Here is a 25,797-nt window from a genome sequence, read left to right on the forward strand (position 1 = left end):
CTCTTCTTTATATATAGTGTCATGACCCACCACTGCTTTGTCCCAGGAGAGAGAGAGAAGGAAAGAGAGAGAGAGAGAAGGAAAGGGAAATATATAGAGAGATTTAATAATAATAATAAATAATAATAATAAACGATAAAAACCCTAAAAAAAAGAAATCTGCAAGAAACTCTCCCTCAAAATTCCATCAATAACCTCTTGTAGCGTGTTTAGGGTTGCAGGGTCTGGAACTAAGAATGTTTTAATCTCTTTCAGCAAAACAATGTCTCATAATGATGTACAGGACTATTGCTGTACTGATGAAGAATCATACATAATTCAGCACCTTTCACTTGGCACCACTGTGATATCCTCATTAGTAGTGGCTCACGGTGGCTGTCAGATGGTGTCCATGCGAACGCAGGCATTATATTGTCTTTGAGATCTGCAGCTGCTTCCATGACACTGCCAGTATATAAAAACATGACGCCAGTTTGTTTTATTTAGTGCTAAACCTTCCAGTTTGTAAAAACAAGCCTGACACAGAGCCTGACATGAGGCAGTGAAAATAATTAGCTCTCATTTTCTCAGCCTCCTATTTCCTTCTCCCCGCTGTGTTCCCTTTCCACTAAACCACCACATGTCAGTCGAAATGGGAGGCAATTAGTGGGCTCATTTCAGTCCCCACAACTGTGCTGAAAAGAAAGTATTTATGATGGCACAATGAACAGCTGAAAGATTAAATAACATTTGCCTTTTGAAAAGAAAATGACTTCTAGCTAAATGGGCAATTTTTGATTATTCTCAAACAAGCTTAGAGTAGTTTGGTTTTTTTTGGGGGGGGGAAATATACAAGAAAGGAAAATGAGTCATTTTTAGGTGAAAGAATCAAATAAAACTTGACACAGTAATGCAAATAACTGATGCTTTATTGCAAAATATGTAAATGTGTTATAGCCTTAACAATGGCCCCAGCCTTGGGTCAAGGGAGTCTGCTGCCAAGTGGAAACCAGGGAAGAGAGGGGTTGCTAACACAGCAGAGTGTTGTTGTTTTTCATTTGGGAGGGGGAGTGTTTGGTTTTTTCAAAACCCTCGTTTTAGGGAAGAGGTGTTCATTAAAAACGGTAAACAAATGGAGCAAAACATCAGTGTACGTAACTTATGGGTTTTCACTACTACAAAGGCTCCAGCAAGATTCAGGAAACCGTCCCAAATCTGTTGCGATTTTGGCCAAAGAGCACAGAATCAAACCCGCAAATGTAATTAAAACAGGCAGCATTTTATTGTAGGGTGGGGTTTTTTTTTGGTTTTGTTTTTTATTAAGAAAGAAAGAAATTATGCTTTGCTTGCTGTTCTCTTTGTTTCAAGTATTGTGTGGTAGAATTGATGCATAATAATGAATTGCTTAGGTACTAGAAATAGATGTTTGTCTCCAGCACTTTGCAAACAGCAGGTTTCAGTGGCTTAGACGGATGGAATTCTAAGACGGGAAATTATATTTCGAAAGGAGCTGTTGTGGCTTCGAGCTTGTCCACTGCCGAAGGGATTGCAAGAGCCGTATTTTGAAAGTCTCTTGGGCTTAAGCTCAGATTTGCTGCACACCAACCTTCAAGTGTGTGTGGCGCCAACGGAATAGCTGTGGAGCCAGTATTGTAGAACCATAGAATTTTAGAGTTGGAAGGGACCATGAGGGGCATCTAGTCTAGGCCCTTCAGATGTTTTTGGCTTACAACTCCCATGATCCCTAGCTAGCAGGACCAGTGGTCAGGGATGATGGGAACTGTAGTTTCAAAACATCTGGAGGGCCGAGGTTGAGGAAGCCTGATCTAGTCCAACCCCCTCCCCCCCTTTGCAGGAATCTTTTAAAGGTTAGTAGGAAGCTGTTGCTGGGCACAAATGTTCAGATACGCTGGACTCTGTGTTTCAAGTCAGGCTGCCTGTCATAAGCAGTATCATAAACGCAAGAATGCCAATGCAATACCCATCATTTTTTTTTAAGAATACCAGTTGATTTTTCTTGTGAATTTGATATGTAGTTTTAAATCTTTAGATGCGCTTTTTTGAGAATCCAAGCTTTTGTCACCATTCAATTAAACAACTTTATAGACACCTCTGTTTTTATACCAAGAGGTGTATCAAATAGTGTGGTCCGGTGAGCCCTCAATCACCTCTTTTATAAATTTAATCGAATCTTAGTATTATCTTCAGCCCTCCTCGAATCATATAGCTGGAAGAATGAGAGAGTCCACCCCTTTGCCAACAACAGGAACATACACTGGTACCTTGGTTCACGAAAGGCTTAGTGGTCGAATAAATCGGCTCCCGAACGCCGCAAACTCGGAAGTAAGTGTTCTGGTTTGCAAACGTTTTCCGGAAGCCAAACATCCGACGCGGCTTCTGCTGGAGTGCAGGAAGCTCCTGCAGCCAATCGGAAGATGCGCCTTGGTTTTCGAATGGTTTTGGGAGTCAAACTGACTCCCGGAATGGATTAAGTTTGAGAACCAAGGTACCACTGTACAGTGGACGCTTGGGTTGTGAACATGATCCGTGTGGGAGGCACATTTGCAACCCGCAGCATTCGCAACCTGCAACGCCGCTTCTGTGCACACGCTGGTCGCGATTTAGCACTTCTGCGCAAGCGCCGAACCTGGAAGTAACCTATTCTGGTACTTCCAGGTTCGGTGCGGTGCGCCACCTTAAATTGCGCAACCCAAAGCAACCGTAACCCAAGGTATGACTGTATATACTTAGAGCAGTGTTTTTCAACCACTGTTCCGCGGCACACTAGTGTGCCGTGAGATGTTGCCTGGTGTGCCGTGGGAAGAGAGAGAATTACTTTGTATATAGTCAATATAGGCACAGAGTTAAATTTTTTAACATTTTCTAATGGTGGTGTGCCTCTTGATTTTTTTCATGAAACAAGTGTGCCTTTGCCCAAAAAAGGTTGAAAAACACTGACTTAGAGCACCCACAACAAATGCCCAGTTACAACAGCTCCTCTTTTTTCCTTTATGAATCTCCAAGGAAGTTGATTTCATAATCTTTCGAAAGGTAGATAATTCTCTTATTGATCTGCTCTTACAGTTAGGATATATTATTCCCAATACTTAACCTTGGGGTACAACCCAAGGGTCTTCTAAATGCAGAGTGGATGCAGCACAATTAAATATATTTAACAGAATACAAGAAAAAAGATTGAAACACAGAAGAACTTCTATATTTCCCTACTTTACTAAATGGATGTTCTGCTTGTGGTTGGTTAAGTGTCAACCTGCCACTTATATCTGTCTCAGGCCACTTAATTATGACTATTGGTAATTTCATCTTCTCACCGGATGGTGTATAGTCCAATAGACAACAACATTTTGCTGCCTAAAGACAGTATTCATGTTGTCTGCAACTCGACATACACAGTGACATTTGCAAGCCAGTCAAAACACTTTCCGCAAACGTAATTCACGATAGAGATTATTTGCACTGAGGGAACTGATACATAAAGTTTTCAGTAGATCAGAGCGGTCCATGTTAAGCATCAGTTGGCCTTCCATCTCAGAAAGAAAGAACACAGTCACCCCACATTGAACTCTGAGTATGACTTAGCTGGCTCTGACCATGTCAATTTACTAGAACAGTTTGAAGTTGGCTTAAGAGCCTAGTTAGGAAATGAACGTGAAACCCCAGTACCCCAATTTTGGACAGAATGACTAACTATGGTTTAATTCAGGGGTCAGCAAACTTTTTCAGCAGGGGGCTGGTCCACAGTCCTTCAGACCTTATGGGGGGGGGGACTATATTTTGAAAAAATAATAATAATGAAATAATTCTTATGCCCACAAATAACCCAGAGATGCATTTTAAATAAAAGCACACATTCTACTCAAGTAAAAACACCAGACAGGCCCCACAAATAACCCAGAGATGCATTTTAAATAAAAGGACACATTCTACTCATGTAAAAACACGCTGGTTCCCAGACCGTCCACGGGCCAGATTTAGAAGGCGATTGGGCCGGATCCGGCCCCCAGGCCTTAGTTTGCCTACCCATGCCCTAAGGGAATCCCAAAAGCAGAACATAAGTACAATAGCACTTTCTCAGCAACTGGTATGCAGAGGCTACCTGTCTCCAGCAGGACCTGGAAAATAGCCTTATCCTTCAGGAATTTGTGATGGCCATCCAAGCTGGTGGCCATCACCACCTCTTGTGAGAACGAACCCTGTAGTTTCACTGTGTGCCGTGTGCTTCCTTTTGTCTGTCGTGAACCTTCCAACCTCCAGTTTCATTCAATGTCCACAAGTTCTAATATTATGAGAGAGGGAGAAAATATTTTCTCTATCCACTTTCTCCACACCAACAAGAATATTGTATTCCACGCCCTCCTTATCCGCCATTTCATTAAATGGAAAAGCTCCAAATATATGAGAATGAGCATTCATCCTCATCTGCTTGTGGGGTGTTTTTACGTCTTCCTGTTAATCAAGCATTCATTCCACACTTTTAAATGTATTTCCTCTCCCTTTCCTAACTGCAAAAGCCATTTTCTTATTTAAGGTGGATTTGTTGTGCTAGGGGGAAAGAGCACTTTAATCTACTTCAACTGCGCAAACTTACGTTTCCTGTTATGAGCCTAAATCCATCACCCCAAATACTAAGCATCTGGAGGCACCTTGGGTAATATATGCAAGGACATTTTCGTGTGAAGAAAACAAATAATAGCAGCTCTGAATTATTCATTTACCTTAGGGCCACTTCCAGGCTTTAAATGATAGCCAAAAACGAGCTCAAGGTTCACAACTTTCTCCTCACTTGTCTCATTTTCACTTGCAGAATCCTACCACAGAAAGAAAGGATGAGTCATTTTTGTTTCAGATCTGTTTGTTTAAATTCAGGGTATATGGCAGTTTGGGTTAAATAACTTAACATTTTTAATATATTTGTAAACAGTTCTGACACTACTTAAACCTTCAGTGTAAAGAAAGAAAGAAAGTGTAATTTTGCATTGTACAATTTTTTGAAATAGTTTCCTTCGGGTTGTAAACTACGAGCAAGTTTCCAGTCATCACTCAAGCTGAGATGACAGTGCAGAACAGGATGTGCAAAAGGAATTCCTCCAATAAGAAGTATTTCCTACAGGAGGAATTTAAGGTAGCTGTGACTATTTCAGCATAAAGCAGCTGTGTTATTTGTGCTGACAGTGCTAGTCTGTGTGGACTAGCAGTGATTAGTACCGTGAATAAGTGGATTGCGGTAAACTGGTTCAGGGTGCCTCTTCAGACTGTAGCCATGTGCTCCTAAATGCCCAAATATAGCTAGCATTTCCACTTTATTGGTAAAAAAAAAACAGCACAGCAAACCAACAAAAATAGGCAAGGGAACATGTGATAGTATCCTCTTCTCTGCCAGTGAAAGATTTTAACTTTGTCTTAAGGGTTTAACTGCCTTTTAGTTCCACAAAGTTTTGCTGGGTTATCCTTAGATGTCCGACCTCTGAAACCTTTGGAAGCTACATACAAATATTGAGTGAGTTCTCCAATAACTACAGATGAAGACAAATTTTAAGACGGCAATTCTAGAGGCATTGTCTTCTACTGAAATTTCCTCTTCGACAGAACTATTAGAAGTACAGCCATACTTCATGTTACGGCCGCTGCGGGTTACGTCTTTTCAGGTTGCCCTCCGTGCCGAACCCGGAAGTACCGAAATGGGTTACTTCTGGGTTTTGGCACTCGCGCATGCGCAGAAACACTAAATCGCACTTCACGCATGCGCAGAAACGCCAAATTACGTCCGCAACCTGAGCGTCCACTGTACAGTAAGCCTGCCTTCTTTTACGCCTCAGTACTGTGAGTATCAATGAATCTACCACTTTCTGAAACTAAGCAAAGATCTGGCTCCAGGATATTTATTGTCTTCTTTCTAAGGCCTAGTTCTCAATAAAATGGTAAACCTTTATCTTGGACTGTACTTCATACTGAAACACAATCCATGCACACAGGAAACTACAGTAACCTGTCTAGGATCATTCTTTATGTCATCTAGTTTATAAATCAAATAATAATAATAATAATAATAATAATAATAATAATAATAATAATTTAATAATTTATTATTTGTACCCCGCCCATCTGACTGGGTTGCCCCAACCACTCTGGGCAGCTTTCAGCATATATAAAAGCATAATAAAACAATACTCCTTAAAAAGCTTCACTATACAGGGAATGTTAGCTCTGCCTATGGAGTCTGAAGTAGTACAGGCACAACGTGGGCTTAGCACCTCAATGAGAACTATATCTGACCCACATATATATAATGCAAGATTATGGAGGTCAATAGCACCAAGATTTCTTTCCCAGGTGTCAACTCATTATATTTTACTTTCTAAATACAATCATGGTCACCTTAATCAGAGGTGGAAAATGAAGCATGTTGAAGTGGTGTCAACTCATTATATTTTACTTTCTAAATACAATCATGGTTACCTTAATCAGAGGTGGAAAATGAAACATGTTGAAGTGGTCCTGACTCAATTTCTCAATGGCAGTCTAAGAGCAAAAAAGAGAGGGAAATAAGGATAAGCCAGACTCTACGTCACACCAAACTGCACAATATAAAGATCTAGGGCCTTTACTGTTTTAATACATAAAATAGGTAATGAGTTTGTTAAATATGTTGGTCATTTCCCACAACCAGGAAGTCCCAAAGCAATTTTACAAAATAATAAAATGCAGAAAGTGCGATATGTAACAAAATACCCATTCAAACAACACAGTAAAATGCATTGTTCACCCCCACAAAAAGGATTTTAAACAAGATCTCTGCCACCACCCCACACAAGAATGGACTCCTTTCTCAACAGTCCCATTTTCATCCAAGGCGTTTTTTTAAAAGTACCTTCAAATGAATCATGTGGCCTTTAGAAAAAATCCCCATGTCCTTCATGTCCTCTTCATCCAGAAGTAGCAGTCGTTTCCCGGTGATGTGATGCTCCTTAAATAAAGTTGCATAAGTACTCATATCACCTGAAGTGTCACCTTAAGAAAAGAGGAAACTGTTTAGAAAACGGACCAATAGACACACACACACACACACAAAAAGGTCAACCAAATACAGGAGACTTACCTTTCGTAACAAGCTGCTGCATCCAAAAGTACTGTGAAGAAATAACACAGAATTTATTTTGAGTCGTAGTCAATGAAATAGTTGCAGAACCGGAATGAGGTCCATTTGCGCAAGAGACTTTCTCCCTCTCTCCTCCCCACTGGACCTGTGTTTGCCTAGTAACATGAGCCTGGAACCACACCTTACTTGAGCGTGGGGAGGGAATTTCCAGGGGAAAGTGCCCAGCTTAAGCCCCACTTTGCCTGGTTGGTTCTCCACTACAATACAGTGGTACCTTGGTTCTCAAAGGGCTTGGTTCTCAAATGCCGAAAACCCAGAAGTAAGTGTTCCAGTTTTCGAACGTTTCAGAAGTCAATTGGACTTCCAGAACGGATTAAGTTTGGCGCTTTTGTTTTTTGCTATTTATTTTGCGTTTTTGTTTTTGAGGCTTTTTAGGTTAATTTGTTTTTGTGACTTATGTGGAACCCAGTTCAGCTACTGATTGATTGATTGATTGTGTGACTGCAGAAATGGATAAAAGCCCCCCCCCCAATCCAAACAATTACTATCATCAGTGCAGGTAAGAAAAATTAATAATTTTTATCATCTACAATACTTTCTTATTTATTTATTTATTTTATAGTACAGTACATTGATTATTGCTTTTATTTTATGGATCAATGGCCTCATTATATAGTAAATTCATGTTAAATTGCTGTTTTAGGGGTTGTTTTTAAAAGTCTGGAACATTTTCCATTACTTTCTATGGGAAAGCACACCTTGGTTTTAGAACGCTTTGGTTTTGGAATGGACTTCTGGAACGGATTAAGTTTGAGAACCAACGTACCACTGTATTCTCCTCTTAAACTACAGGGGAGAAGCAGCCATTGGCTGCTATTTCACATAGCTGCAGGGTTATTGCTTAGCCCTGAGTGGTCTACTTAAAGAAAGAATTCTTAGACAAACAAGAAAAGGATGGTTTAATTAATAAAAGGCTGCTTACCACATCTTCTTCAGTCCACGCACAGATATCAAAGGAAGGCAGCAACTGTGTAAGAAATATGAATTTAAAGATGCACTCTTTCTTTTTTGTGACTTTTGACATCCATTTTCATTCAGAAGTTGATTATTTATTTAGCATTCAGATCCCATTTTTTTCTCCAAGGAGAAAATTTATACAGACAGTCTGCCTTACTTGCATATGACTGATACAAATATATTTTGATTTGAAGATAAACTATTCTACATTCAGCCAAGTCATTTCCATTTCACCTCAGTTTTTGCTTGTTCCTGCTGGCTTATGGTAGCAAGGAAGTGTTTTTATTTTATTTTAAGTCAGAATTTCAGCCCTTGCTGCTCCCGGTGCATAAGGAAATAAAACTAGAGCTAAACCAACTTTGAATTAATTAAATGGCGAATTATAATTTGAACTTCCTTTTAGGTTTGTAAGCTTAGCGTCGACTAGGCTGTTCGAGATTCATATTTCAATATTTGGGAGTTGCAAGAAATTGTAACAAATGTTTAATTGATTGCCAGTTGAGACAAACCACAGTGATGGAAGAATACCATTTCAAAATCAACAAACTTCCAAATTTGATTCCCAAATTTGAAAAGCATTACCAAACTTTTCCGTCTATAAGACTCCCCCAATTTTAAGAAAATGGGGGGAGATGGCACAGAGTTGTTGAGCTTTTTGGAGTGGTTTACCCAGGGTTGTTTAGCTTTTTTAGTCTGTCCCTTCAAGGGCAGAAGCTGCCAATTGCCCGCCCAACTACTGGAGCATCAGCCAATCAACACCACCCATTAATGCAGCCACCAATAACATGCACAATAGCCGCTGACTGACGCGGCAGCAACCAATCAAATGTCCACCCTATGCAATACCCATGTCTAAGACGATCCCCACTTTTTAGCATGGTTTTTAAAGAAAAAACGTCATCTTATACACAGAAAAGTACGGTATCTACTTTAGCAATTGAATGGATGAGACCAGGATGACCTAGTGTAGTTTGATGCTTGGAAGGTGAAGTTGTAGGAAATCTAACTGGATCTCAGCAGGTTAAGGCTTTCTTATCCAATATCTGATATGAACTTCTTATTAAGTTCCCTGGCAATAATCTAATTCATGCTAAACGAACTAAAAGTTTCCAGCACCACCCATTATCCAAGTGTTTGTTTCTCCTATATATCAAACACCGAACTTGTTCTCCCAGGGATGAGCCTTATGCAGCCACAATGAAATCACCCCCACACAAGATGCAAAAAACAGCAGGCTTGGGGGAACTCTTAGATTTTGCAAAAGTGAGAAAAATGGTACTAAATAGGTACTAAAAATGCTTGGTGGATGGACCTGGAATAGCCAAAGAGCACTGAGCATGCTCACTAGACACAAAAGGTTGATTGACAGTTGTAGGGTAAGTGTAGAAAAACAACTGAAAATCAGAGGAGGAGAATGGAATGGAGCACAAAGGATGGTTGGCTGGAACTCTGAACAGTAAAAAGGGTTGTGTGGCAGGTCCCACCTTCTATATATGTCATATAGAAGGCCCGGATCCGGCCCAATCGCCTTCTAAATCCGGCCCACGGATGGTCCGGGAATCAGTGTGTTTTTACATGAGTAGAATGTGTCCTTTTATTTAAAATGCATCTCTGGGTTATTTGTGGGGCATAGGAATTCGTTCAGGCCCCCCCCCCAATATAGTCCACCCCCCCAAGGTCTGAGGGGCAGTGGACTGGCCCCCTGCTGAAAAAGTTTGCTGACCCCTGTGCTAATAGCAAATGCTGATGGCTGAGTGCCTATCCTTTCATTTTCCAACCAACCTTCTATCACAGCCAGTTTCTGCACTGGAGTTTTAAAAATATTTGTGTTTGTTTTTAACTGATATTATATATGCAACTGCTTTATATATGTTTTTACTGTATTATGAAATCATATGCTTCACAGAAGATATTCATAACAATATTTGGCCTTTGGCTAACTAAACAACCTATGCTTCTTTAAACTGGAGGGGGGGGGGTTAATTGCTTTTGTTTGTTACTGTGTTGTATATTTTTGTATTTTCATATCATAAACTGCCCTGTGATCCTCAGATGGAGGGTGGCATAAAATTCAATACTGTATATTCTGGCGCATAATACTACATTTTAATCCAGGAAAATCTTCTCAAAAGTCGGGGGTCGTCTTATACGCCGGGTGGAGAATCTGCGGTCGAGTATAGCTCAAACTCTGTATTTTAACTGGAAAAGTTGGGGGTCGTCTTATATGCCCATTCGTCTTATACGCTAAATCAAATCAGTTTAAAAGCACAACAGCACCATTGATAAAGGAGGAAGTTATTTCTAGATACCGTATATATTCCAGTATAAGCCGAATTTTTCAGCACATTTTTTTGGAGCCGTGGTTGGGAGGGGTGCTGTGGAGACGGAGAAGCAGCAGCAGAAGCAGCGGGGGGGGGGGGCGTGAGCTGTGGAGAGGAGTCCTAAAACTGTTCTCTGACTTGTATGCCTTTTTCTACTTGGCCTTGTATATATGTATGTGCAGTCGTGGGAAAAACTAAGTACGCCCTCTTTTAAATCTGTGGTTTTACATACCAGGATATAATAGCAATCACCTGTTCCTTAGCAGGTCTTAAAATTAGGTAAATACAACCTCAGATGAACAACAACGCATGACACGTTATACTGTGCCATGAGTTATTTAACAGAAATGAAGCCAAAATGGAGAAGCCATGTGTGAAATAGCTGGCGTAGACACATCATATCCCCCATCTAACCCCTAATATTTTTATACGGGACCACAGATTTTCTTCCTGTCAAAATGTTTATTGCAAAGTCAGAATGAAGACAAAGGAAAAGAAAACAATTCACAACAAAATAAGATTTATGACACCAAATTGCCCCTTCCCCCAAAATGCATTGCAAGAGGTTCTGTTAATAACTAGACAAGCAAATCCATTATGTGACTGGAGCAAGCCACCATATAAGTTGTGTCTTGTGGGGGGTGGGAGAGACTAATTACTAAAGGTCTTGCCATGCAAGAGTGTAACATTTCACATTCCATAAAAATTAGATATTCTGTTTACACACTGCAGTACTTTTGGCACAGAGTTCACACAGCACAGCAGTTTTTAGGAGAAAAAAACAAAACAAAAAATTGAGGTTGAACTTTCCTAAGTACTGAAAATACTTTCCATTTACATTTTCATACGTGTCTGGATTACATATATCATTTCCCTATTAGTCAATATAAAACATTTCAACAGTGCAAAAGCAAATATATATAAATATAGTGTGCTATATCAGACTTCAAAAGAGAGGCACTGCGGATCCTTGTAGACACCATAACATGTTTATTGCCTGCATGATGTTGCTGAAATTATTCCTACCATCAAGAAAGCTCTAGCTGGTTTATCAAGTGTCAAATTAAGAGTCTTCAGGAGGAAGTGAAGACGGTTTCTTCAATTTCCAGGAATACAGTAGGTTTTAAGGTCTGGAAGCTACTTGTATCATATCTAACTCAGCTGTTTTCTTGAAAGAAAAGTTGGAAGAGGGTACAGTACTTGATATAATCCTTCAAGCGAAAGGTTCTATTAGGCTGGACTACTTAAAGTTGGATTAATCTGTCAGTTTTGTTTCTCTGCATCTCATTTTTTCCAACCTTAAATTCAGCTAACTCCATTTCCGCATTTGTTAGTTGTTCTTAAAACGTCTGCACAAAATTTTGTACATATATCCATGTGTATTTCTTCAGCTATACACATTTTGTATGAAATTTCACCTAATAGCAACAGCTCTGCATGTTTTTGTATTCTTTTTTTCATTAATACACATTATTGTGTATACTTTTCCTTAATATACCCACTTTTGAACTTTAGTAATTTGGAGGAGTGCAAATTTCAAAAGATAGCTACATTTCTGCTCACATATGGGTTTGGGAACGGCTTATTAGTTAGAATCACTATAAGGTATTGAGGGTGGGGGAAGCAGGGTTTGGGGAGAGTTTATTTCAAAATGAGTCTATTCACTCATTATTTTCTATGGGACACCTCAAACTGACCTTTCTTGGTATTTTAAACATTTCTTATTTTCTCTTGGGGGAGAGGAGTTTATCTGGTGGCCAGGGAGAATTCTCTTCACCTGCCGATACCTATACACCCAAGTCTTACTCCAAGTTGAGAATGAGGAAACAAAATTTATGAACAAGCCTATAGTTCCCAGCAGAATACATATTCATCATTTTTCTTTTGCTTGCTACATTTTTATGGCATCAAACCTGTTTCTTGTAGTGCGTCAGAACTTTGTAATCCTGCCTGACCACTTCAACAGGGAATGCACAAACACAAAAAAGAATAATAATTCAACATACAGTGATGACTACTGACCTAAAGTCTTTCGAAAACCGTTGCCTGTATACCCAAGCCTTAGAAATCTTTGGTGCTCCATGACTTCAGAATGCAGAAGCAGTTATACATTGCATTGCAGTATCTGAAGTGAGCCCCCTCTACATTGTGCTTTAGTAGTATATAAATATTTTACTCAAATATTCAGTTTAAAAAAACAAATAGTAAATAAATAGGTAGTGAATGTGTGCCAAGAGCTATTTCAGTTCCAAAACAGACCCAAAGTTTGTTTTTTTACAATGCAAAGTATTTGTGTGTTTGTAGCACAGATCCAGCTATCAGTCAAGTATACTAAAGCACTGTGTTTTGAAACTACTGGCGGGAAGGAATCAAAGATAACTGGTTTTATAATCAAGGCTGCAATCCTGTGTATGTAATACCTGGAAGTAAGTCTCACTGAACACAGGTTTGGGCTGTGTGAAGATTGCAGATTCTGAAATCGTCTGTATTTGGCAAATACAGAATATCAGCCTGGCCCACATTACTTACACACACACACACACACACACGTGTGTGGGTTTGTGTACGCCGTCTTGGTTACAAGACTAATACCAGATTTACTCACACACCCTTATTTAAAGATCCATAAGAATTGCTGTCCTAGCTGAATCTCTGTAAAATATGAGTGTTATGTGTGCAAGAGGGAAACAATTAAGCGCTGGAACAATTTCTGTGCATAGGCTGCCATTCTTGATGCCTCCACATTATACTGGAAATAAAATGCTGCGTTTTCTACGCAAAGTATCTTTAATTGCATATGAGAAGGTTATATTGACTGGAACGTGTGCAGAGGAGGGCAACCAAGATGCTCAACGATCTGGAAACGAAGCCTTAAGAGGAGCGCTCGAAGGAGCTGGGTATGTTTAAGCCTGTAAAAGAGAAGACCGAGTGGAGGTGCGGTAGTCATCTTCAAATATCTTAGGAGCTGTCACATGGAAAAGGGAGCATGCTTGTTTTCTCCTGCTCTGGAGGGTAGGACTCGAGGCAATGGCTTCAAGATACAAGAAAGGAGATTCCGACCAAACCTTTGGGGGGGAAAACTTTCTGACAGTAAGAGCTGTTTGGCAGCAGAACAGATTCCCATGAGAGCTTCCTGCAGCCAATCAGAAGTCGCGCTTTGGTTTCCGAACGTTTTGGAAGCCGAACGGACTTCCGGAATGGATTCCGTTGGACTTCCGAGGTACGACTGTATTCGGTTTCTCATTTTTGGTACTTGCCCGAAAAATATACAGGAATGGCAAACAAGCGGAGTTCAGTCCTGTTGATGTTCAGTGAGGCTTACTCCCAAGTATGTGGTTGCAGGATTGCAGCTTAAATTGCACATCCTGTAAGGACGACCTAACGTATGTGCATAGCCCTTCTGGATTAGGTCTTTCGTTGTGCAAAAAGATGCTGAGGAGGGGAAACCTGTATCAGGTGTCAGTTGAATGGAAGGGAGATCTATATTAGAACTGATATCCTGTGTGAGGAGAGGTCACTGAAGCCAGAAAGCTTGGTGCCACTTCTACTCCAAACAGATGATCAGCATTGTCAGAGACAATAATATTCAGTGGAGGGAAAGAGGAGCGGATCCTAGCGCAAAGCCTGCTCCTCCTGTACACAAGGCTATTTTAAAGGAGGTTGTCAAATTTACAGGAAAAATCCAGATGTTGTTAACTTGCTCAAAAACCCGGCAAGAGTAATAGCACGTATTCATAATTTACCAACAATTATGTGAATTAAAAACACTCCGAGCAGTCTGCAGTTTTCTTATGGTGTCGAGAAGTAAACAAGCAACCAAATATTGTAGCATAATAGAATATCCCCCCCTTTTTTTAAACACACATAAGGTGTTTTAAAGCAAAATTTAAAGCCAAATATGGGTATAAACATAGGTAACATAACTTCTCACACACAAGAAATAAAATGGGCCTACGAAACTGAGTGGTGCTGTGTTTCGAAGTTGTTTTAATTCACACTTGTAGCTTCTTTTTCAGGAAAAAAAATCTTTTTCCTCCCCCTTTGTTTTAGACGCTACATTACAGTTTTTTATTTCTTTCATTCAATGCTACTTTCACTTCCATCATCAAAATCAATATCAACAGAATCATCATCAGATAAGTCGAATTCATGGAACCCCAGTGACATGTTGACTTTCTTCCCTTTTTTCATAGAGGTGGTTTTGGAAGAATTCTTTTTGGCTTGCATATTTATCTGCATCCCAGAATGCAGGACGGATCCTGCTTCGTTCATAGGGAAGATATCCCCAAAGCCCTTCGTCATCAATGCCTTCAGACTTGGGTTCACACCAGCTACCTCCCCGTTACTTGTTGCTGTGATCTGACATGACATCTCTGCACTCTTTGATTCCTCTGTTTTAGATTCAAAGTAAGACTCCTCAGACATTCTTGCAGCAAAAGGGAAGCAAAACTAGTGGAAAAAAGGGGAAAGGAAGGATAGAGAAGAAAAAAAGGAAAGTTAGGACCAATTTAAAATCCAGGCCAAAGACACCACCAGATTAGTGAGCAATAAACAGAAAGTAAAATTATTAGAGAGTCTAAATATAAACAGCCAATTAAGAATTTCTTTCTGAAAATACTTGGCTATTTATTTTTTAGACCATGAAGATAGCATAACCACCACCAATGAGTATGCAAGGCACCAAAAGCAGATTGAGCTTTCACGTTGAAAATTAAAACTTTGCATGGCATGAGGTAAAATATTTTGTAGAAGTGTCTATCCTGAAAACAGTTTTATCAAAGCAGAAAACCCAAACAAACCACAATTTTGTTCCGTTTTGAAAAGCAAAGAGCAAATTGATTTAAAAGGTTTCTTTGCTATTCCAAAGGCTGATGCTGGAATAAATATTCCTAAAGTTCTCAAAGTAAAGGTGCCTGTAGATTACAGTTCCTTTTGTGTCTATATTCACGCTAGAATAAAAAAAAAAGCTACCGCTATCAAAGTACACTGCTAATAAACCGCTTCTGTAATGGTTTGGTTTTTGTTGGAAAATGGAAATCGACAAATGTACATTGGATCCTTGCTATGGTGGCATATCCATTCTACAATGTACATGAAGAGTTCCCAAGAGTGCACGTTCCCCAGTTTTCCCCTGTGCCATAGTTATGACTCTGATCCACATTACAATGGCCGTCTGGCAGCCAGAGCAAACAGCCTCTGCATGGTAAGTGGTCCATGCCATGTGGCTATAATGTGGTTTGAACTGACAGTTTCCATGTCCCTATCAGCTGCTGCTAGGAATACCTGAAAGTGGCTTGCAGCCTGTCTACACAATGGGAGTAATACACATGGCTAACAGCTCTGTATGTTACATCTCTCTGAAGCATGGACCACTCACCAGCGTGAGCTATTTCGAGTGGCCTCCACAAAACCAGACGAGATCTCACATTGGGAAGAGATTGGGAAAAGCTCACAAGAAATTTGCCCTGGAGACGAAGGGCTGAGATTCCAATGTTATGCATGGACATGTGGCAGGAGGGCATCAATAAATCCTAGCAGCTTGCGAGCATGTTATCGTATGTGCAGAGGAAAAATACGCAGTTGCTGCATGCGCTCACTATAGCTGCACCACACATAAAAGGATGTTTGCATGCTGTGCTCAAGCCAACACAAATCTTGAGTTTCACACTAAACTATATAAGATTTCATTACTTCCACTCCACCGGAATTTATTTTAACCGTGTGTGTGTGTAAAAATACATTTGGCAAGAGATCTTTGGAAGAAACAAAGAAACCCTGACATAATGCAGGTTTTAGGTAACATGGACATTCTCAAGTCACATTCTGTGGATGTGTTAGGTTCCCCATAACGTACCTGACATCCCAAAAACCATAGTTGGCAAGAACGTAACTAATTCCCAGTGAATGGGCTGACCTGCTTCTTAATACAGCCAGACAACCTCCTATGTCTCAGCTTGACAATGCAAGCAAAGAAATGCATGTTCAGAGGGCATGCTAGCTAGTACAGTGGTACCTTGGTTTATGAACTTAATCCATTCCAGAAGTCCATTCTTAAACCAAAGCGTTCTTAAACCAAGGCGTGCTTTCCCATAGCAGCCGGGAACTCAATTTACAAATGGAACACACTCAACAGGGAGCGGAACATGTTCTTCTTCCAAGGCAAAGTTCACAAACCAAAACACCTACTTCTGGGTTTGCAGCGTTCTTAATCCAAGTTGTCCATAAACTAAGCTGTTCTTAAACCAAGGTACCACTGTATCTGGTTTCATTCTGCCAAGTGCTTAAAAAAATACGTTGTGGTTCTGAGGGCCAGTGTGATATAGTGGTGTCAGAAATAGGACCAGGGAGCCCTGAATTCAAATCTTCACTCAGCCACGATGGCCTTGCGTCAATCAACATCTCTCACTCTACTTGATCTCACATTCTTGTGGATTTAAACTCGCAGAGGGCACAACACAGACTACTCTGGACAACTTTTATCCCATTTGGAGAGATGGGATAAAAATACAATAAATAAGCAAAGGGGGGAATTGAGTTAAACTCTGGATATTACCTGGAGAGTAGAGGCGGGGGATAGATGCAGGGAAAATATTATCGACTGTACACCAGAAACAAACAACACCAAAGTCAAAAGATTAAATAAAAAAATCTACTGTATTTTCCAGTAATTTTTTAAATTTAAGCTTCTTTTTTTACCTTGACTTTTGTGTTGAGCAAACTAAGAGATTCTAAAGAAATGCCCTAAATGGGGACGAGGAATGACATTAGATGTGCATATCTAATGTCCACAAGTCTGGGAACAACTCCTTGGTCTTTAATCTGAAGGCTTAATAGGCCAGGTATTCATCCTGCACTTCTAGCAGTTACTAGCCTTGAAATGTTTGTATTTATTTTACAGTGCTCCCCCCCCCCGCTCTGCCCCCCCCCCCCACATGCCAATGCCCTCGATAAACTCCTTTGGTCTGCTGTGAGTGGGCTTGAAATGTTACAGAATTTAGGAGCAAGGAACTAACATGGGCTGGTCAGCTGGTCATGTTCCTATTCTCCTATCAGGGCTAGTCATCACTGTGCTTTCTCAAAGAGTAAAAACCAAGCTGGTCCCATGTCTCAGAATGGTTAAGGTCGGGATCTGAAACAAGACAGGAATTTGAACTTTGCTCATGCAGTTGTTGGAACAGTGGGTCTTTACCTAGACTTAGAATGCTGAAAGGAAGCATAGCAAGGGGAGGAACTGAGAATATGTTCCTCGTACACTGATTCTAGAATAGTGCTGACGACTTCACTGTAAATGTTCTTGAATAAGAGGATTTCGGATCACAGGGAACCAGGCAGAGGGCCTTCTCGGTAGTAGCGCCCACCCTGTGGAACACCCTCTCACCAGATGTCAAGGAAATAAAGAACTGTCTGACTTTTGGAAGACATCCATGGATGTTTAGGGAAGATTTTAATGTTTGATGTTTTATCGTGTGTTTAATATTCTGTTGGGAGCCGCCCAGAGTGGCTGGGGAAACCCAGCTGGATGGGTATGTATGTATGTATGTATGTATGTATGTATGTATGTATAAATATTATTATTACTACTACAACAACAATCTGAAGCCTGGTTCACGCTTACAAACAGCATCTTGGAGATTTGGTATACAATGCAATCAAGCACAGTCTGCTCCATGCGGCAATCAATTTGTCACTGCAAAATGGAAAATAAAAGGAAGTGTGTGCATTTGCAACGGCATGGGAGAGCAGGGAGTAGCAAGGGGGGGAAATATACACACACAAACACACACACACACACACACACACACACAATGCTTTACATGAATGACTTGCTGCATTGAGCATTTTGCAGTTGCATTATAAGTAGCCACTATTTGCATGTGTGAATCAGGCCTAAGAGGGAAGAGTTTCCATAATATAACCATAAAACTGTTCAATTTGTCCTCCTTTCAATTCCATGTTGATGTTGCCGCAATGCTTGACAATGATGGAGCAGGTGCTGTGCAGCTGGAGCTTAGCCCCCTTAAACTTGACAAGTCTCTGCTTAGCATGTGTCTCCATCTGCTTCCAATTCCTGACATAAGTTCTATGCACTAATTCTTGCATATTAATTAAGTATCCTTTTTTCACCCCACCCCACCCCCTCTTCAGATAGTTTCTTGCCCAAACTGACACAGAACTGAGTTCCGGAGCTAAAATTGCCGAACTACATTTGAAACAAAGGATGTTCCTGTTTGAAGCAAATCTACTTATTTGACTTCAGTCTTTTCCCACATAGGGTTGTCCTTGCTTCTGCAATGAAAAGCCAAGCATTTCTTTCTTTAAGGAAAGCTCGGGGAGCTTTTCAGCCAGAGTTCAGTTCCGGCACCTCTCAGGTGGGCGCCATTGCCATTCTAAGAGAATGAGGGAGGTGTTCGTGGCGAGTTCTGGCACCCCTTTTTCTAGAAAAACAGAACTGGATAAACTTACATCCTGCTCCTTACCAAGGAGATCAGAAAGGGGAACCCTAAAAAACAGTAAGATATGAACAAATTCACAGCACCCAAATTAGGTTGAAGAGCTAAAAAGTTTGAGGAGAAAGGTTCAACTGCTCTCTGAAATGCATACAGTAAAGGAATCATAGAGATGTCTGGAGATGGAGGGGCCACCACACAAAAGGCCTTTTTATGTGGTGTCAACGGTAGGAATTGCTAAAGGGAAAATGAGAAGGGCCTCTGGAAGGTATTAGTCCTCAGTCAGGACTTTATGGAAGAAGGTGGTCCTTCAGATAACCTGATCTCAAGCTGTTTTTAGGGCTTTATGGGACAAAATGAGCAACATCTGGAAACAGGGAGCCAGTGCAGCTGTTACAAAAGGGGAGTACCGTGAGTCCCCACATCACACCCCATAAGAAGCCTAACTTCAGGAACCTGAACCAACTGTAGCTTACGAACAGTCTTCCAAGGCAGCCCCCTGTATTACAGCAATCAAGAAGTGAGTAACACAGTACCCAGATTGTAATGCTATGGGCCACCTTCGCAATCCTAGCACTTTTGAGTTTTATCAGGCTCTGTTAAATTCTAATCGTTCAGCACCCTGGACAATATATCCAATGCCACTCCCTTTGCCCTGGCAGCCCATGTCTCAAACACTTAGAAGCATTCGGTCCAGCAGTTGTGGTTACTCTTGTGATGAGATAAAGGCACACCTTCATCATTCCTTCCATGGCTGGTGCCAGTTTTCAAAATTAGATTCTATCCTAGAGAGTCCCAATTAAAACCCCTGTTTTGGGGACCAAATTAGATGTGACATTAATTGTGTGAATGCAGCCAAGCTGCACACCCTTGGAGCTGGGATGTGGGAAGAGAAATTTAACTATTTATCTCCCTGCCATGGCACCAACAAAAACTGCCCCTCAGAACCTGCTATTTGCATTTCAGGTGAAGCCTCCTCATGTGGTGATGGGAGCTTTCCATGAATTGTAGAGTGGATTATGCTTTGTTGGGGCCACGAGAGAGAGAGAGAGAGAGAGAGAGAGAGAGAGAGAGAGAGAGAGAGTCTCATAGCCTTGTTTCACATGGTGGTTCAGATCTATTTGTGAAGTTCAGATCTATTTGTGTGTTCAAGGCAAACCATGTTCTTCATGGTGACGTGAGAACGGAGCTGTGAGGGATCCCACTCCCTCACCCTTTTCGCTTCTTCCCCAGCCGTGACTCTCCCTAGCTTTCACTGTCCACTAGGATGAATCCTTCCGTGGTTATATGGGAGTGTCTCTGGGGTACCTCAGTGCTTTACGTTCGAAACAACTCTTGCCACCTTTGGGATCTCCCGCCCTGGGTTCCCAAAATACTGCAGCTTGCCTTCCCTTTTTGGCAACTGCGTGGCACCTTTGGCTTCCCTGCCCAGTCCTCTGTATGCCAGGAAAATAAGCCACCCGTTCCTTTTACCTCAAGGAAACCTCTCGTGCTTTTCCCCTCAGCCACACCTCTTGAGGCACTGACGCACTGCCACAGTCAGCGAACGTTTAAACACTTTTAACTTTATTAAGGTAACGTGAAAACATGGATGTCTTGAGTTGTTACTGGTACAAATCTTCTCATATAATCCAGCTCAGTTATAATCTTTCCTGCATCCCGTTAGCATTGGTAATGACCTTTCCTCCCATTCCCCAAAGCCTAACCTCGCAGTTTCTCTTTCTAAACCTCCACACCCAACTGCCAAACCCCCAACTGCCTTTCTAGGTTGTTCCCCCTCCTTTTAGAATGCCCAGTAGCTCCGCCTCCCAGGGAACACCTACCTAACATGGGAGTGATAGGTTAACCCATGATGAACCAGGCCTTATTCCGCCACATTCGTCCCACCCCCAAAGTCATTGCATAGGCATAGTTATACATTTTAAACAATGCCGAAGCAATGTATTGGAGCTTAATCAAAACCAACAACACAGTATTTCCCTTTTGTACACAACTTCTATGTTGCAACATAACTTAACAAATAATTTACCTTTTCCTGTATCTTATTTCCACCATAACAACTAATTTGGCACTTATACACATTTCTAATTTGGAAAAACATTTGCTATCACTCTAAAGAGTCCGTCCCAGGAAACCTCGAGCTTCCGCTGTCGTCTGGGTCTCAACACCAGGACTTGGTCACCAGGTTGGAAATTCCGATCTCTGCGTGTGCGTCGTACCATCTTTTCTGTTGTGCTCTTTTTAAATTGCAGGATGATAGTTCCTTAAGTTCCTGTAAATCACTTTGTAGATCCTGAAGATAGGTTAAGACGTCCGCGTTCCCAATGGGTTCCTTTCCAGTCCCATTCCGGGTCAATAAAACCACGCTTTTATTCTGTCTCTGGTTTTATTAATGCCTAGATAAGCAGCCATGGGTGACTCCAGTGCCAACTGTAAAACTTGTAGTCGTTATTTCCGGGGCAAAACCAACTTTTTTTTCATTTTCCATTTGGCTGCACCTTTTCTCCTTTTGGCTATTTTCATTTTCCACTTGGCTGCACCTTTTCTCCTTTTGGCTGTTTTATGACGTCTCCCTTCTATTGCAGTAAACAGGCAGGGATTCTCTAAAGTCACTTCAGAGTCAGGACCCTGCACCTTATCCCACAAGTCTCTCAGAGATTCATCCTCCTTCTGTTCTACTAAAAACTGGGTGCTAGATTCCTGTGCATTTGGTAGCGTAATCAGTACTTCCTCTCCCACAGGCTCTGTGTTTGGTGCATTAATGGCAGGATTTGAACCCACAAGGGCTTTTGATTCCGCTCTTGTGATAGCATGTATTTGAGGTCTCCGGTTGGCTAGGTCGTTGCCTATCAGGACAGGAACCTCCAGATCATCCCAAAGACCCACTGTCCACTTGCCATTGAAATCTTGATACTGAATATTCACTTCTGCTACCTGCACCTCAAACTCCGGTCCCCATATACCTTTTATGCTGTAAGATTGGTTTGGGAGATATTGTTCCTTAGGAATACAACTAGATCTCATCAGAGTAACTTCCGATTCAGAGTCCTGTAGTCCCACTAACTCTTGTCCATTTACTCTGACAGTCTCCAAAAATTCCTTATTAACCTCTTCCTCAGATCTCCAGACCTGCATAACTTTTGCAGAAGCCTCTGTTTGACTATACGTTGGCTCCTGGACTGGTGTCTGCGGAAGGTTTTTAATATCCGTCTGAAGTAACAGTTTTACTGGCTTCGCAACAGCAGCTGCAGTTTGTGCTTTGACCAGTAGAGGACATTTAGCTCGTATGTGATCTTCACTTTCACAAAAGAAACACGTAATTTTCTTTTGAGGTGGCTTATCAGACCCGGATTGTCTGACAGGATTGGGTTCTTGTCTTTCCTTTCCTTCCCCAGCTTGCCACAGTTTATTTTTCTGTGAAGGCGTAAAGAGTGTGACTTCATTACTATCTTGGCTCTGAGATAATTTTGCTCTTAGCCGTATCTCCTCCAGCCTCAGTCTTCCCAACTGCACTTCTCTCTCCATAGCAAATCTCTCCCGTTCTGCCTCAACCTTGGCTAATTGTATTCTTTCAGATTGCATTCTCTCCTCAGCAGCTATCTTAGCCTTTTCTTCCTCAACCTTCGCTAATTGTACCCGTTCTTCTGAAGCTAAACGCTCCTTCTCTTTCTCAGCTTCCAATTTATTTTTCTCTTTTTCAGCTTCCAATTTATTTTTCTCTTTTTCAGCTTCCAATTTATTTTTCTCTTTTTCAGCTTCAATTCTGGCCATCTCTAACTTCATTTTCATCATCTCTAACTCTACATTAGGGTTCTCTCTGGTTTCCGCCTCATCGGGTCTCTCATCACCCTTAGCTTCCCTAGCTTTCCTCAGGTGAGCCATTTTTCTGACAGAAAAAATACAGTTGTCTGATTCTCAACTAAACAGGCGTGTGGGTGTTGTTTACGGATCACGACGCTGCCACCAATAAATGTGAGGGATCCCACTCCCTCACCCTTTTCGCTTCTTCCCCAGCCGTGACTCTCCCTAGCTTTCACTGTCCACTAGGATGAATCCTTCCGTGGTTATATGGGAGTGTCTCTGGGGTACCTCAGTGCTTTACGTTCGAAACAACTCTTGCCACCTTTGGGATCTCCCGCCCTGGGTTCCCAAAATACTGCAGCTTGCCTTCCCTTTTTGGCAACTGCGTGGCACCTTTGGCTTCCCTGCCCAGTCCTCTGTATGCCAGGAAAATAAGCCACCCGTTCCTTTTACCTCAAGGAAACCTCTCGTGCTTTTCCCCTCAGCCACACCTCTTGAGGCACTGACGCACTGCCACAGTCAGCGAACGTTTAAACACTTTTAACTTTATTAAGGTAACGTGAAAACATGGATGTCTTGAGTTGTTACTGGTACAAATCTTCTCATATAATCCAGCTCAGTTATAATCTTTCCTGCATCCCGTTAGCATTGGTAATGACCTTTCCTCCCATTCCCCAAAGCCTAACCTCGCAGTTTCTCTTTCTAAACCTCCACACCCAACTGCCAAACCCCCAACTGCCTTTCTAGGTTGTTCCCCCTCCTTTTAGAATGCCCAGTAGCTCCGCCTCCCAGGGAACACCTACCTAACATGGGAGTGATAGGTTAACCCATGATGAACCAGGCCTTATTCCGCCACAGGAGCCACTGTGTTAGAAATTAGTGAATCTAATTTCCTTGCCCTCCCCTCAAGCCTCTCTATGGTGATGGGTTTCCAGTGAGCCATTTGTAGGACTGGACATGTTCCTTTTCATAGGTGTCCTATCATTTTGAAGACCCGGTGGTCCTCACTTCCAGTCACTCTTTACTGCTCCAGCGGTGCCAGGAAGGGACTTTCAGTAAATGAACAAAACAAAACACCCTGCACATCACTTCATAGGTTTATTTCTCCTCATTGCAGTTTTACTATCCTAAAACAGTAGTACCTCTGGTTACTTACCGTATATACGCGAGTATAAGCCGACGCAAATATAAGCCGAGGCACCTAATTTGACCACAAAAAACTGGGAAAACTTATTGACTTGCGCATAAGCCGAGGGTGGGAAATGCAGCAACTACTGGTAAATTTCAAAAATAAAAATAAATAAAATTACATTAATTGAGACATCAGTAGATTAAATGTTTTTGAATATTTATTTCAAAGAAAAACAGGGGCAAGGAGTTCCATAGGCTTGACTCTGCACCACAGGAATAAGCGCTTTCTTTTATTTGCCCCCTCCCCTCTTCCAACAGTTAGGCTTTCCTTTTTATTTCTTTGGTGTATTTTATGTCCAATATTTCCATCCCCCTACAACCTCTATCAATAAATGGGACTGATTCCTGAGTGTGAGGGGGTTTATTTTCAGGCCCTTTTCTTCCCTCCCCAAAGAACCCTCCCTTCCCAAACAGCCAAGCTGTGAATGGATCCAAAGGAAGATAAGAGTTGCAGAGCTCCTGTGACCTTGCCTCCTCCTGGGCTTTGCAGAGAGGAGGGGGGCAAGAGCCTTTGTTCCTTGACTTGGGGGTCCTCCCTGCACCCTCCCCTTCATCCCAGGGACCCCCCTCTTCTCCCCAATGGACCCTTTGCAAGATGAGCAGAGACTCACTGGATTCAGGAGGCGCCAGGGATGCAGCACGTGTAGAAAAGAGAGACAAAGGTCCAGCGCCAGGGATGCAGCACTTGCAGAAGAGAGAGACAAAGGCCCCCTCCTTCTTTTGTAGGTGGGCTTGGTATTTCCTGACCTCTCTAGGAATCCCACTCAATCCTTTTTAACCCTTGGCAAGCCAGTGCCCCCAGCTTCTCTGATCCTGTCCTGTGCCTTTTGCAAGAAAGAGCTTCTCTCCACTTCTCTCCCCCCCCCCAACTGACAGAGGGGGAAGCATTGTGCAGTGCTTCTCCGATCCTCCATTCTGTGCCTTTCTGCTGGTGAGTGGAGGCAGAGGCGTCTTTACCCTTCCAGCTTGTGTCTGGAGGCGCTAGGACCTCGCAGACAGCTGCAAATGCATGGGATGGGATTGTGCGGGGATCGGAGAAGACCCTTCTCAGATCTCCATCCTGCGCATTTCCTGGTGGGGTGGGGGGGGAGGGAAGCGGAGAGAAACTCTTTCTCTCCGCTTTTCCTACCCAACCACCTCGCAGACAGCTGCAAACGCACAGGACGGGATCGGAGAAGATTCCCCCGTCCTGCACATTTCCCGGTGGGGTGGGGGGAGGGAGAGGAAAGCGGAGAGAAGCTCTTTCTCTCTGCTTTTCCATCCCCACCGCCCGCCTCACTTGCGCATAAGCCGAGGGCGATTTTTTCAGCCCAAAAAATGGGCTGAAAAAGTCGGCTTATGCGCAAGTATATACGGTAACCCTCTGGTTACATAAACTTCAGGATGCGGAAGCGGCAAACCTGGAAGTATTTGACCCGGTTTCACCACGCGCGCATGTGCAGAAGCGGACCTCAGGTTGCGGAAACCTCGGGATCCGACCGGACCTCCGGAACGGATCCCATCTGCAACCGGAGGTACCACTGTACTTCTACTGTCATGAAGAAAGAATATAGACCTTTTGTCAACAACGGCAGCCATTTTCACAGGACAGCAGAGGATATTTGTGTCCATTCTAATGTCAACATATCTAGGATTTGTTTTTGTGTATAGAAGAGTTCTGAAGTTAAAATTCTTAAGGGATAAAGCAAAATGGGGGTGGAGAGGGAGGCAAGTCTAGGAAACAGCAAGAGTTTTCATTATTCAAAAAATCTGACAGATGCTCTTTCAGCGGCATGACAATCCATTTGAGAAGTTTGAAAGGCACTTTACTTTCTGCATTATCTTAAGTCTTCTCTGCCGACAGAATTGTCCCTACTTGTAAAAAAGGGAGAGTTGTATTAATGTCCTACAAAAAGGAGGTTTATGCTAAGCACAATGGGGCCTC

The 25,797-nt window shown here is 42.0% G+C and overlaps 1 protein-coding gene across 3 annotated transcripts in view; it reads right to left on the minus strand.

Moving 5' to 3' along the window:
- MAP3K20 (mitogen-activated protein kinase kinase kinase 20) overlaps positions 1 to 25,797 on the minus strand; it is a 112,681-nt gene that overhangs the window by 14,492 nt on the left and 72,392 nt on the right. For 2 of the 3 annotated variants that reach the window (XM_033167984.1, XM_033167993.1), the window contains exons 12-16: positions 8,079 to 8,123; positions 7,097 to 7,127; positions 6,869 to 7,008; positions 6,457 to 6,519; positions 4,716 to 4,808 (exon numbers count right to left, since the gene is read on the minus strand). In XM_033167984.1, the coding sequence (XP_033023875.1) occupies positions 4,716 to 4,808; positions 6,457 to 6,519; positions 6,869 to 7,008; positions 7,097 to 7,127; positions 8,079 to 8,123 (372 nt within the window). Of the gene's footprint in view, positions 1 to 4,715; positions 4,809 to 6,456; positions 6,520 to 6,868; positions 7,009 to 7,096; positions 7,128 to 8,078; positions 8,124 to 13,665; positions 14,884 to 25,797 lie in introns of those variants that run through there. The other variant, XM_033168001.1, reaches the window with a different exon arrangement.

The sequence above is a fragment of the Lacerta agilis genome, chromosome 1 (genome assembly GCF_009819535.1).
Source record: "Lacerta agilis isolate rLacAgi1 chromosome 1, rLacAgi1.pri, whole genome shotgun sequence".
Classification (NCBI taxonomy): Eukaryota; Metazoa; Chordata; class Lepidosauria; order Squamata; family Lacertidae; genus Lacerta; species Lacerta agilis.